Consider the following 14,791-nt stretch of genomic DNA (forward strand, 5'->3'; position numbering starts at 1 on the left):
TGGTCTCCCTTCTATGCTTAAAAAAATTCCAAACAAGAGAGATACCTTTTTTTTAATCCCTCAGTATAACATGAAATATTCCTCTTTTTATCTACAGTTTAAACATATATTTGCACTCATGGTGAGTTAATAAATGATCATTTAGTTCTCACAACACTTAGTAACCATTAGCTCCAGGTTCTAAGAGGCCCTATTGGATCAGCTTCTCTGCCAAGACCAGATTTGAACCGACCAAGTCTAGTTTCAAGGCCCAGCGCTTCCAAGGCAGTAAGGGATGGTGAAAGCTCAGCAAGCATCGCGAACCGGGGGTTTAGTTTGGCAGGCCAGCATTCTTCTCCTTTACTTTTTTTAAGTTTATTTCCAGAGTATTTAGGTAGGGCATGAATTCTTCATTTTGCCACAGCCCCGACCAACTTCAGACCACTTTATATTGCCTATGTCCCCGTGTTTTACCCTCTCTACTTTCTCTTGAGAGTGAGGAAACATTGTAAAGTAATTCTATTCTATTAACTTCTTAGGAATATTAGACCTTTAATTCTGAAGTCTTCATGGCCTCATCCGCTCTCAAGCCTTACAGTCCCTGTGTGTCCCTAACAGCTCACATAGTCACAGCTGCCAGTCAGCAGGAAGTGTCTGTTTAGAAAATGACAATTCCAGCATTCCCTTTGGGAGCCTCAAGCCCAGGATCAGGCTGAGGCAAGTGAGGTGTTTCCCCCAAGTGTGAAAAAAAAAAAAAAAAAAACCCTCCATAATTAAGATAAATCACATTTTAATGCAATATTTGAAAACTCAAAATGAATGCAATGATAAATGCATTAGGGATAAACAAAATATCAAAATTTCAAATAAAGATGGGTTTCTGTTTGTATGCTCGCAGCCCTGCATTATTGCAGGAGGACATCAGTTCTTTTCAATTAACCCCCGTTCCTTAGCCTGATAAGGGAAAGCAGCCCATGGTCACGCGCAGGCAGGTTAATGAAGGGTGACAATGGTGTGCCAACAGATTGTGCAACCAACGTGAGACTTTGTATAAAGTCATGTCCTTGATTGTAGAGATTTATTAGCCTTCGCCCTTGGTTCAAAAATATAGGAGGTGCCTGGGGTGGCTCAGTCATTAAGTGTCTGCCTTCGGCTCAGGTCATGATCCCAGGATTCTGAGATCGAGCCTCACGTCAGGCTTCCTGCTCAGCGGGAAGCCTGTTTCTCCCTCTCCTACTGCTTGTGTTCCCTCTCTCTGTCTCTCTCTGTCAAATAAATAAACAAAATCTTAAAAATTACATAGGATAATGTTCTAATAAGTGTATATGTATAGAGCTGTACATTTCCCCCTTTACCTCAGGCATCCATAAAGCACTGGGAAGCAGCAGTGGGAACCAGGGATTTTAAAGTCCTCTGTCAGTCATTTAGCAATCTGTCTGGAAATGTCTGTCTCATGTGAAGTACGAATTTACAAAATATGTGCAGCATGAGCCCATTTTAAATATATATATACATATATGTATATATATAGAGAAAGAGATAAATTGATACGTGGATAGAAAGGGAAGAACACAGATAAGCAGGCAGACAGATTATATAAAGCTGTATCTCTAAAAGTTAAAATGCTCAGTTGTGGGTGGAAAACTGGTGAGTATTTTTATCTTCCTTTTCTTTTTAATATTTTTTACCTCTCTACAATGAAACAGTATTATTTGGGTAATTAAACAATAAAATTATTTTAAGATTCTTTTGACAACCCCATGTACTTTCACAGTCTGATCACATGTGATACAATGTTAACCTGTAATGTTTTTCTTGGTATGGAAGCATCTCGTCTCAACAAAAAGGTACTTATGAAGGTACCATCTACAATACTAAGTATGCTGTAATTACCAACAGTGACCCATACCTGTAAAATAACAAATCAAGTAATCAATCCACTGGAAAATGTACACTCAAAATACATTTGCCGCCTTAGTAGAATTCTCCAAGAGCATTTAGTAGCTCATCATTCTCATAGCTATACTTTTGCCTTCATTGCTGATGATGGTGAATATTTTTCCAGGAAAACAGGACAGAATTGCAATTATGTCAGAGTAAATATGTGACTGAAAGAGGTGGTGGGTGCGGATGCAAGCCTTACCAACATGATAGGCAGGCATGAGTTTTAATCCCCTAGGAAAAAATTTAGGTGGAAGTTTTTTTTGGGGGGGGAGTGGGGGTTGTTTTGTTTCATGTTTTTGAAATAAAGAAAGCCCACATTTCTAATGCTTATTAGCTAACATTTAGCTAGAAGGGTCACCAATCATTAAATTATTTTTATAGGCAGCTTAGCAGAAGCTGTGTTTCCATGACAACAGACAATGTATGGAAAGGTTAAAAAAAAGTTAATGGGATTTGTGGTGATCTCAATAATACTCTATGGAAATCATTCATTAATCTGATTTTCCTATTTCTCAGGCTTCTATGCCAACCGCAGAACTGGATTTTCTGGGCCTGGCTGATGTTGGAAATGACACATTTTTGAGAGCTCCAAAGTGTCTTTTTTTTTCCTTAGAAGTTGAGACAGAGTTTAAGAATCCCTCCCTGATCTCTCTATGAGCTGAATATGGGCTGGGACCACTGTAAAAGAACCCCAGAACACCTAATACTGACCAAAAAAAGTGAGGGTCTGGTTGGAGCAGCAGGCACAAGTTTATCACATAATTTGCTCATAATTAAATATTATATGAGAAAAAGAGATACCAGCCTGCTTTCCAAATTCCTAAACAAAGTCATGGATGGATGATAGAGGAGAAAGAGTGAATGCTGGGCAAAGTGTGAGTAGAATCATAGGAATTGTATTACATCATGACTGAACATTTTAGACCCAAATAATACAGCTCAATCAAAAGATTACTTCATGTAGACACAGCCATAGTTTTGCTCTCGGTAGAATATTGGGAATAGTGCCCACAATATGGTTTTATTACTATCTGAAAGATTCACCTGTTGATGTTGAGGCTTTTCTACTTGTCTTCAACCTAGTTTTAATTTTTTAAAAAGATTTATTTATTTTAGAGATAGAGAGAGCACACAAGCTGGGGGAGGGGCAGAGGGAGAGAGAGTCTCCAATAGACTCCCAGCTGAGTATGGAGCTCAACTCAAAGTTCAATCTCAAGACCCTGAGATCATGACCTGAGCCAAAATCAAGAGCCAGATGCTTAAGTGACCAAGCCACCCAGGTGTCCCTAACTTTCTTTTAACAAAAGTATGAGAACAATTCTATACCTTTATTAATTTACTTTTCAGAAAGTTTAAATCCTTGAGAGGTACAACATCACACAGATTCTGTGGCCAGTGGCTTTAGCAGGAAGGTTGTTTTGGAATTTGGCACGAACCATGCCATTCTTTCCATGAGCACAAGTTACTTTTCCCCAGATTACTCTGGTTTTGTTTATTTTGCCACCAGGAGTCACTGTGCTGTTCTTTGCTTTGCATACATAAGCACATCTCTTGCCTAGATAGAATTTGGTTCCATTGAGTATAATCACCTTCAATTTTAAGACAAGCTGTGTGCTCCCTCTGGTTCCAGAGACCCCACTTATAGCCAACAAAAAATGTCCTTGAACTGGACTTCCAGACATATTTGTTTTTTTTTTTAGGAATCCTGTTCCCTGCAGGCCTCCACAGGTAGCAAAATGGGGGAAAGAGAAAGGCCAACCTAGTTTTAATTTTTATTTAAGTACTCCTTTAAGTACTCCAGATGTAGATGCTTTAGAATCAACAAATTATGTTGCTTTCTGACCAGAATTTAGCACCTATTTATTTCTGTATCTTGGTCTGTACTAGTCAGTATCACCCTGACTTTGTATGCATTATGGTATAAGTTTGAGTCACATTGGTTTTGTGTCAGTGTGAGGACTGCAATTATCCCTGGTATATCCTTTAGGATTATTACAAGCTTCTCTGATGTATCCTCCCCCACCTTGAAAATTCTACTAAGGAACCAAGAGTTTATAAAGCAAAAAATAGATATTCACATGTGAAAAAACAAAATCCCAACTCTGACACAACCAGTAAGATCACCAAACAGTGTATATTAGTATAGACTTAAAATGCAGGGTGACCATGGATTCAGGGGAAGAATTTTAAAATTATGCTTTGAAAAGGAAGTTGAACCATGCTAAGTCACAAGGATGTTACTTTTAAGTATAGATTTGAGGAAGAACTGAAAGCATTTATCCTACCAAAACAATTTGAAGGTAAAAGAGAATGCCTCAGTAATATACTGACAATATGACTCCAACCAATGGATGACCTTCTCCAACACTTCATAATCTCACACCTGTTGAGACCTTAATGAGATTATGATTGAGTCCCAGGTTCTTGCTCCAAAGTCTTCTGTGGAAATCACACCAACTCAGAATGAAGTAAAAAAAAAAAAAAGCTCTTAAGTTGTTAGGATATGCTTTTTGACCTTTTTCTGTGTGGCTGCTTCTCCCAGTGAAAATTTCACTCATTATCAGTGACAAAAAAAAGACCCCTTGATCCAGTGAGGACTCAACCCTTATGTGACATCAGCTTTCTTCAAATAGGTTCCAGCTCCACACAGAGCTGAGTAAAGTTACCAGGGTGTAGGTTGTTCCTCCTAAAATCATTTATTTCCATGATCTCCATTATCGTAAAGGCTTTAACACAATTTTCTTTTCCTTGTCAGGGATTTCTATGTGTAAATAAGTATAGGAAGCTTAAGGGAGTCCACTGGCCATGACTGTCTATGAGAAGACTCAGGGTCAAGGCCAGGTAGGACTTGTTAGGAGTTTGCTCTGAGATTGATTTGGGAAATTTAGAGGGAAAAAGAATAGCAACAGACACTTCAAGATTTAGGAACATTGCTGTTTCTCATGAGAACTGTTTACCTTCTGATAGAGAGTGCTTAGAAAATGGAAACTAGGAGATTTGGAAAGGATGGATGTGCTAAATGTATACCTTTTCTTTATATAATATCACCACTGCAGGAACAATGATTATAAATGATCGAGAATATGGCAGCTGCCTTGGGAGCAGAAGTATTAACTTATTAAAGCTGAAAAAGATACAATGTGCTATCAATACTTGGATTAAAATAACTCATCTAAACAAAAGTCAGGAGTTTTCAAAGAGTTCTATCTGTCTCTATAATCTTCAATTTAGCAAAACCTAGAATAACCTTCTACTGGATACTTCTCCAGAGTCATGAAAATACTCTAGGGTGATTTGAGTAGAAGCAAACCTTAGTGCCTGTTACGGGTTGAATTGTGCCCCTCTTCCCCCAATGCACATGTGACCTTATTTGGAGATAGGGTCTTGACAGGGGTTAATAAAGTTAAAATGAGGTCATTAGGGTGAGCCCTAATCCAATAAGGTTGGTGTCCTTAAAAAAGGGTAATGTGCCCATAGAGATACCCACTAGTGATGCGAAGAGACACTGGAAGAAGATCGCCGTGTATATGTTGAGGAGAGAGACCTGAAACATTCTTCCCTCCTCACCCTTAGAAGGAACCCACCCTGCCAAGACTTTGATTTTGGACTTCCAGTCTCCAAACTGTGAGAAAATAAATTTATGCTGATTAGGCTACCCAGGCTGGGATACTTAGTGATAGTGCCCTAGCAAACTAGCACAGCCTCCAACAATCCCATCAAGGACCAAAGCAATTGATCCTGACCAGAGTCTAAGGCTTGGTCCTTCTTTTCGTTATCAGGGTCATTGATGTCAGACTGGGAGGACAGAAAGAAGATGAAATGTGAGGCACCAATATGTCAAACCAGCTAATGAGAAGGTGGAACAGAAACACAGAGCCACTGGAGTTTGCTTACTCTCATGATTTATTAATATTCAGATTGAAAAAGGAGCCTTAGAGCCGCAAGTTACGCTAATTGGCACATTTGCTTTATTTATTTATTTGTTTATTTATTTATTTTCAAAACAAACTGGGTTTTTGATTTTTTTTCCTTTTTGTTCATTCCATCACATTTAAAGGAGGAAAAGAAAAATGGTTTTGAATTCACTCGATATTTTGGACTCCTCAGATGAACGGAACATTGCACACACACTTGGAACAGAGAGAGATAGAGAGGAAAGTGGACTCCCACAGGGCCACACGCACCAGATCAAAAAACTTGGATACAGTGCAAGAATTTCCCAAAATGATTGGATTATCATTACCAAAAACTCGCCATAACAACACCAAGAAACAAAAAATGTTTAAGCCACACTGTTTGACTTGGGATCTTTCCTGCTTTTTTTTTTTTTTAAATGTTTGCCACACAGAGAGAAAGAGGGCTAGTGGGTAGGAGAGGACAGACTCACGGATGTGAGCAGGACAGGAAGGGAAACTTCAGAGTGGAGTTGAGAAGAGGGTGGGGAGAGACAGGGCTCAGGAGAGGGGAGGGTGGGGACGTGGAAAGCCATTTCTTAAAGTTCAGGCATGTTCTTGGTCCGCCTCACGTTCTTCTCCTTTACCCTCATCCTGCCGGGCACTTTCCTTAGGTTTGGTTTCATCTACAGCTTCTGAGGAAGAAAACAAGGTGGGGAGGGGGAAGAGGGGGTTAGTATTTTGTCTCATCCGTTCATATGATAATGCAATGCATTTCTCCTTTTCATACCATTTCATAAGAGATTTAAGATAAAAAGAGATTTTGCTACCCCAGTAATATAATGTCCTAGTCCAGAAGATGGTACCTTCAGGAGGCTATTCAGTGACTAGTATGAATGAGCTCAGGAACAAAGTTATGTATTGGGGGAAGGAGCCACTGAACAGAAATTCCCGTGGTCTTTAATCTCTCAGCCTTGCAATCAAGATATCCATATGTAGGCTCTTCAAATAAGGAATCGGCAACAATCTTGTATCTTTTCTCCATCAATGTCAGGCTAACTGTGACAGAGTTTTTGTGGATCACTGACAGCCATCCCAACTCTCTTGCCTCTTATTTGTGGTGTTATAAAGGATGGGAGGTAAAATAGTTGAATTTCCAGATCCCCCTGAAGCTAGGGTGTCCATGTAACACAGTGATGGCCAATTATATAAAGACAGAATTCCTTAGGGAGGATCCCAGAGGATGTGGTTACCCTTTATTTTCTGCTCTTCCTGATGACACAAATACCAATCAGCACCAGGTAGTGTGGCAGCTATCTCATAATCATGAAGACAAAAACTATACACTAAGGATGATGGGGCAGAAAGATGGGGGAAAATACTGTCACTGAGTGACCTATCACTCCTACACATCTTTTCCTCAGACTTCTTCTTCTTCTTATTATTATTATTATGAGAAAAATAGCTGACCTCTAAACTAAACCATAGTAGTTTCTAGTTTCTTGCAGTAAAGAACATTCCAACCGAATATACTTATCCATAAGGCAAGGTGCTTGCTTTGCTTAGCAAGGAAGCCTGCGTCTTTTTGAAGCATAATTTTTCCTCAGGAAATAAGCAAATTTTGGGGGCGCCTGGGTGGCTCAGTGGGTTAAGCCTCTGTGTTCAACTCAGGTCATGATCTCAGAGTCCTGGGATTGAGCCCCATATCGGGCTCTCTGCTCAGCCACGATCCTGCTTCCACCTCTCTCTTTGCCTGCCTCTCTGCCTTCTTGTGATCTCTGTCTGTCAAATAAATAAATAAAGTCTTAAAAAAAAAAAAAAGAAAGAAGCAAATTTTCTAACTCTTCTGCCTTGTTTCCTGATAGAGTCAGTCAACAGATTTCATATTACAGTCACTTTACTAATACGCCAGCTAGTAGGAAGAGAATTCCTTTGCTTCATAATCACCTGTGTTAGCAACCTAAACTCCCCGTTGTTGGGTGTCCTTCAGACTACCCCCAGGCTCAATAATTTGATAGAAGGACTGACAAGATTCAGTATATAGTCCTATTCATGTTATAACTTATTACAGTAAAGGATATAAAACAAAATCAGCAAAGGGAAAAGTTGCATGGGGTGAAGTTTGGAGAAAATTATGCATAAGCTTCCAAGAATCCTTTCCCTATGGAATAATCCAGGATGTGCTTAACTCCTCCAGCAATGAACTGTGACATGTATGAAATGTCATCCACTAGGGAAGCTCTCCTGAGCTTAAAATACTGAGTTCTTACAGGAGGCTGGTCATGTGGGTACCCTCTACCTAGCATGTCCCAAATCCAGACTCCCATAAGGAAAACAAATGTCCAGCATAAACCGCACTGTTTGCAAAAAGAGTTAGGCACAGTAAAGACTCTTAGGGAATGGTGAGAACTCTCTCAAAATCCGAGTTGCTAGATGCTGGCCAAGGATCAACTTCACAAGCAGCCTTACTAAAAACTGAGAAATGTTGAGATTAGAGAAATCAGAGCCTTATAGGAGACCATTAGAAGAGTTTATATAAATGTACGTCTCCTTCAAATCATTCAGCTATATATTTATATTTAGATAAAGCTCAACATCCACATTCAAATAAGACCACCACTGGAAATACATTTTTGGAACTCATTCTTTGCAACAAGCATCTAACGATATTCTTTTAAATCCTTCAGTAGCAGAAAATGTTTCCCTCCTTGAAAATAGATTTGATTTTTAGAATCAAATGAGGCTGGTCTGTTAAATAAGGGAGCAGCTATGATGGATTATTTTAATGTTACAATGACTCATTTTTTTAAAGATTTATTTATTTATTTGAGAGAGAGAAAATGCAATTGAGGGGTAGGGGCAGAGGGAGAGGGAGACAAGCAGACTCCCCACTGAGTGGGGAGTCCAGCGTGGGGCTCAATCCCAGGACTCTAAAATCATGACCTGAGTCGCAATCAAGAGAATGATGCTTAACTGACTGAGTCACTCAGGCGCCCCTATAATGACTCATTTTTTAACCAAAGTTTTTAAGTCTGATTTATTTTGGGGATTTGTCATTGACCATAAATTATTTACAAAATGTAATTATTACAGTTTTAAGTCTACCTACCATTACTCATAAAGATATTTTAAGGCTATAACCTTCTAAGTTGAACATTATTGGCATACCAATCATATTTTCCAGGAAAATTTTTGTATGAAGACTAACTCAGTTCTGATCTTTTTAATACTCTATGTACCAGCATTGTTTCCCACGGATTACAGAACTTCGGTGCACTAATGAATCAGCTGATTTTCTGCTGGAAGAAAGTTTTCAGGTTTATTTCAATGAGGTTCATTTATAGCAATTTGGAATTCTTTTAGAGAATTTACTTTGTTCCCGAGCGCTGCCCAATATGCCCAAAATGGTTCATTATCCTTACCACCCAGAGAACAATGTTTTTAATGCCCTCTTCCAAACTCAGAAGACACAGAATATTGATTTAAAGTGGCTAGAAGCATATAGAAGGTTCAGTTGTATGAAGAAGACAAGACTTTAAGCCTTTCTTTCTAAAATAAAAACTTGGAGCTATGAGGTCATTTTGAGTGAGATTTAAAAACTTGAGAGGAAAGGTAGAACCAGGAGAGGGAAGGTGAGAAGTACTGTTTGTAGAATAAGGAAACATTCCAAAAGGGAAAGCAAAAGAACAAAGATTCAGGAATCCTGAGAAGCAGCCACACTTTCTGTCCTCTGTTCGAGTGGAATCAGGTTAAATCCTCCTCAATTCCCATACTTTCTCCTGTCACCCTTTGTCCTGGCCTGGGAGAGAGGGTAAAAGTGGCATACATCTGTTTATGGTGACAGCAAGGGCTGTTGTCCACCCGCTACTAAAAGAGCTTCGATATCTACATGTTCTTTCTTCCCAAATCTTCAAAATATTTGAAATATAATTATTTATTCATTTACTTGTTCAGTTGTTTTTGAACACCAGCAATGTGTCATACATTCTTCTAGATGTTAAGAAGAAGAGGTGAAAAAAACAGCAAATACTCTTGCTCTCACTTAAACCTTTCAACAATACACCTTTAACAGACAATAAAATCCATAATCATAGAGCTGGCAGGGAGAAGGGTCTCAAAGAACATCTAGTCACTACACACAACTCTTCAAGGCTAACAACAATATCATTTTGCTCAACTTTGGACTCCCCTGTGTTTAGCACAGAACCTAGTGCAGAAACCGCTCTCAGTAAACATTTTTTGAAAGACAGAATGAATGAACATCCTCATTTTATAGGTGAGGAAACAGAAGTCCAGGTATTTCCCTAAAACCATAATTCTATGTTTTTCTCATAGCCTACCCAGGACTAAAGCCTAGAAGTTCTACTAATCTTGGTGTCCCCATTTTATCGGGTGGCCAACTTGACAGAGGAGGTCAAGATCAAATCAGTTTTATCAATTCAGCATCAGAAACGAGTAACTAGGGTCCACAGGCTTTTAGTGACCTATGAAATTTCTGAGATTAAAAATGAATTATTGGCTCCAAAATTTGAAATAAAAACCATAAAATTAAAACTGATGAAGTTCAATTATTTGACTGCAAAAGGGAACATGTCAGTTAGCTGGAACTCAATTTAACTGAATACATATAATCACATATACATTATATTTTATATGAGATGAGAGGGTTTTTAAAATTTTTATTTACTTGATATTACTGAATAATGAAAAAAGAGGTCATCTTTGTGTTAGACGGGATGACTGGCTGGTAGAAATAAAATGTGTCAAGTCAGTGGATTCAGAGAAATTTATATAGGCCAGAAGGAAATTATGAGGAGAAAAATATGGAGGAAGGAAATAATCTAAACTAAGAATCTTCTACAACCACAAAAGTAAGGCAAGCTAAGAACTCATAATAATATTTTTTAGGACCCACACAAAAACAGAAACAAACAAACCAAAATAAACCTATACCCTAATAAAGGAAATGGTAATCAGATGTGGAGAACAGGCCTGTTCTAGCTAGATTCACTTTATGCGAGACTGTGTATGAGTTTGGGCAAGATTTTAACTTTGGACAAAAGGGAAGTTATTAGAAACAGAATCCGAGCTATGCATAAATGGGTCCATTTGAGCCTGAATACCAGGAGAACAGGATATTGTGAACTTGTTCCTTCTCTTTCCGATACCAACTCTAAACAAGTCACTGTAGTTAATAAATCATGTTGACCATACACTTGCATATCTACAGTTTCATACATGTTCTATTCAACAGCCTCACTGCCTGGAAAGAAATGCAAATTATGATTTTGCTGACCCATTGTATCAAGTGTTTAGCTAATATAGTTGAGCTCTTACTATATGCTCACTCAAAGCAGTTCTGTAGGTAGTTGTGTCATGTCATTGGATGACTGCAGCTCTTTAATCATCCCATTTGACAGCTGGGGAAGCTGAGGTACCGGGAAATGAAGCAGCTTACCTAAGGGTGGACTGTTTGTCAATGGCAAGCAGTAAATTTCAAACTAGGACAGAGATATCTAGGCAGCTTCTATTTTAGATTGCCTCCACCACCCTTATCTTTACCCAAAAGGATGGGTGGGCTCAGAGTGGAAACTAGAGTGGGGGGTCCACGGGTACCTACGCCTGCAGCCTACAAAGTCCAAAAATTGGCCTTAATAAAAGCAGCTCAGAATGCAGGGAAGAATCTTGATTAGTCTTCAACAATATGAAATCTGGTCTTGGCACTCTCTGGCACTAATTACATAATTGTAAATGCTAGAGATGAGTTTATACGTAATCTTTAGTATTTTGTGCAAAAACTTTGATCACCATGGTGAGTGTCAGAGACAGATGAATGGCTGAGGCCAGCTGGTCACTCCAATTATCATGATCCAATTAGGGTAAATAATCACATTCCCCATCTAGAGGATCAACCTCCCTCTGAGACAGTTACTGCTTGAGAAGAGGCTGCGGAAGCAAACGATTGTACCGGGTGACACAGAACAAGCAAGTGGAAGTGAATGGGCCCGGGGCTAGCAAATAAGGAAAGCGTGGAGTTGTTCACATGATTGTTGAAATCCAGAGAGTTAAAGGATAGAAAATGGTTTCTCTCTTTTGGGTTGGCTCTGAAGAGCATTTTTGCTCATATTAAACATGGAAGCCCAATACTATGGTTAAGACATTATAGGAAAAACAAGATTAAAGGAATTACAGGTCATTCACAGGAATCACGGGCATTTCAGGTGACCAGTAACTTATTCTCATTAACAGACATAACTATTTTCTACCTAACGATGGCTTCTTCCCCCAAATCAGTCTTCACTGAGGGAAATCAACTCCATAAATTCAGTTTTATAGTAAGGCAGAATGTATCCCCCCCAAAACAAACAAATAAAAAACCCCAAACCAAAAATTGGTGATGCATTTTAGCAGTCTGGTCTAAAGGGGGAAAAAGTGGTTTTAAAAAAAAAATGAAATTGGAAAATTTTTTATAATTATTGATATTAAATATATTAACTATTTAAATTCTCAAAAATTACATATAGTCAATTTGAACAGATGACATTCACATCTGGTAAAGAACTGTAACCTTCTCTGGCATTGCCATTTTAGCCTTGACAAAACCATTACTCTCTTTTTTTTTTTAAAGATTTTATTTATTTATTTGGCAGAGAGATCACAAGTAGGCAGAGAGGCAGGCAGAGAGAGAGGGAGAAGCAGGTTCCCTGTTGAGCAGAGAGCCCAATGCGGGGCCTGATCACAGGACCCTGAGATCATGACCTGAGTTGAAGGCAGAGGCTTAACCCACTGAGCCACCCAGGCGCCCCCAAACCATTACTTTTCAGACCCAAAGACCTCTTAGAAATGATATGTTCATTAGGGAGCTCCATAAATTTTACCATGTCTGTGTTAAGAGGAAAATTACATCACGGACAGTAGAGTCATGTATTCTTAATATTCTAGAGTTGGAGACACTAAAAAAAGGAAGAAAAAAAATGTTTTTATTCATTCATATATTCAGTGAAAGGTCCCGAGCCTCACTATGTGTCACACACCATTCCACGGGTTGCAAATACAGCAGTGGCGCTACAGCAATGAAAACACCAAGTAAGAATTTCTACCTTCCTGAGATTCATATGCTAGTAATCACTAGCATATTTCCACGACAGTAATTACTCTCATGTGTATTGCTTGTTGCAGAAGGAGTGGTAAAGGATAAAGTTGTAACTGGACAAGAAGAACTCAGCCCAAAGGGGCATCATTTCTCTTGGATTTGAAAAGTGGAGTATCTTTAATAAGTCACCTAAGTTTCAAAATATGGAAAACCCTGACAGTTTTCACATTCTTGATCCGTAACCACCATTCCTGGGAAAGATCAAGACCACATTAAAACAGCAAGAAAGAGGGAAGTCATTTGTATATGCACTTGAAACAGTGTGGTGGTGGCCTTAAAAGACTAAGGGGGACCCACGTGGATGGAGTCTCAGTAGTCCTTGAAAGACATGCCAAACTGGTTTTCTGATCTTTATCAAAATCCAGTCTAGAAGACACTCTTGACTTTCGCAGCCCATTCATTCCTCGAAAGGGTTGAGAGTAGCACGTCTGCGTTCTGTTGGTGAGCAAACAGCAGGAGCAGATGCGGCCGCCTCTGCCCTCGTGCTCAGCCGGGCGGCCGGCTGCAGGCTGCAGAGTTGCTAGAGGGATGGCGGTGTTCCCAGCTGCCATCGCCTACCCTCAGCTCTAATGGCCCTGTTTACTGGCTCAGATCCAGGCCCCTCCACAGCCCTACATTACTGAAATTAGGTTGAGTGGATTTCCGAGTAAAACATTATCTCTTGGGACCTGCCCAGCTCTCCCCAGCCTTGTCAACATTGATTAAATAGAAGCTGCTATCATCCTGGGGCCATGCCCACAATTACTCTACCAATCACACTGGGCTGCCGTGTTTGCTTTCCCTTTTTATTTTCACTTTTCTTGAATATTAAACATTACCACCTCGAAGGCTCAAAAGAAAGTAATTAAAAAAAACCATTCTGTAGCTAACTTGCATACATCCCTTTGTTGCTCACATGGTCTCGCTAAGAGCAAGAGCTATGGACCAGATGTCAATCTGGAGCCTAGGATCGTGGCTTTGTGGTCACTTGCATCCACATTTTGAACAACTTTTTAAAAACTATATTTCACAGTTTAAATTCCTTTAAAAGCAGAGAGCCAGTATACACCAGCAGAATGGTGTAAATATTACCTATGCCCCCATCTCTTGTTTTTTGACACTTTATGAAAAAGAGGATAGTTCTATTGCTTATAACACTGTTCACTTGAGGGTTTCAAAAAATAACAAACAAAAATTTAACCAAGGAGAATACTCAAAGGCAGCATGATGGTGGGGTCCCAGTAAACATACATACACATGTTTACGTGTCTTAAAAGTTTAGGCCTAGGATGAAGCTGATTTGTATTCCAACCTTGACTTTGCACCAAAAAGCCACAGGATCTCAGAGAAGTTACTTTTTCTCTCTTTGTCTCAGTTCCCTAACCTATAAAAAATACAAATAATATTGGCTCCCCCACCTTATTGCAGGTTGTTTAGAAGTTGAAAGAAAGCATTTGAGAAGGCTTTATAAAATGTAAAGGGTAGAATGCAGTATGTTGAGACTTTAATCCAAGCTGTAAGATTCGAGTGAAAAACACTCATCAAGTTTAACATTCTCATCTCAGGAGGAGGGAAAAATTTCCCAAAAGGATAAAAAACTTCTTTCCCAGAAAAAAGATTAAGAAAATTCTCCCCTAGAATGTTCCTGTAGTCTATGACTCTGATCAGAAAATAAGCATACAAGTGGGGCGCCTGGGTGGCTCAGTGGATTAAGCTGCTGCCTTCGGCTCAGGTCATGATCTCAGGGTCCTGGGATCGAGTCCCGCATCGGGCTCTCTGCTCAGCAGGGAGCCTGCTTCCCTCTCTCTCTCTCTCTGGCTGCCTCTCTGTCTACTTGTGATCT

The 14,791-nt window shown here is 39.4% G+C and overlaps 1 protein-coding gene across 1 annotated transcript in view; it reads right to left on the reverse strand.

Moving 5' to 3' along the window:
• Nucleotides 1-5,829: 5,829 nt before the first annotated feature.
• The window catches only part of GAP43 (growth associated protein 43), a 101,815-nt gene continuing 92,853 nt past the window's right edge, over nucleotides 5,830-14,791 (reverse strand). Inside the window, exon 3 of the mRNA XM_059388115.1 lies at nucleotides 5,830-6,511. Within this exon, the coding sequence (XP_059244098.1) occupies nucleotides 6,423-6,511 (89 nt within the window). The 3' untranslated portion in view covers nucleotides 5,830-6,422. The remainder of the gene's footprint in view (nucleotides 6,512-14,791) is intronic.

The sequence above is a fragment of the Mustela nigripes genome, chromosome 2 (genome assembly GCF_022355385.1).
Source record: "Mustela nigripes isolate SB6536 chromosome 2, MUSNIG.SB6536, whole genome shotgun sequence".
NCBI lineage: Eukaryota > Metazoa > Chordata > Mammalia > Carnivora > Mustelidae > Mustela > Mustela nigripes.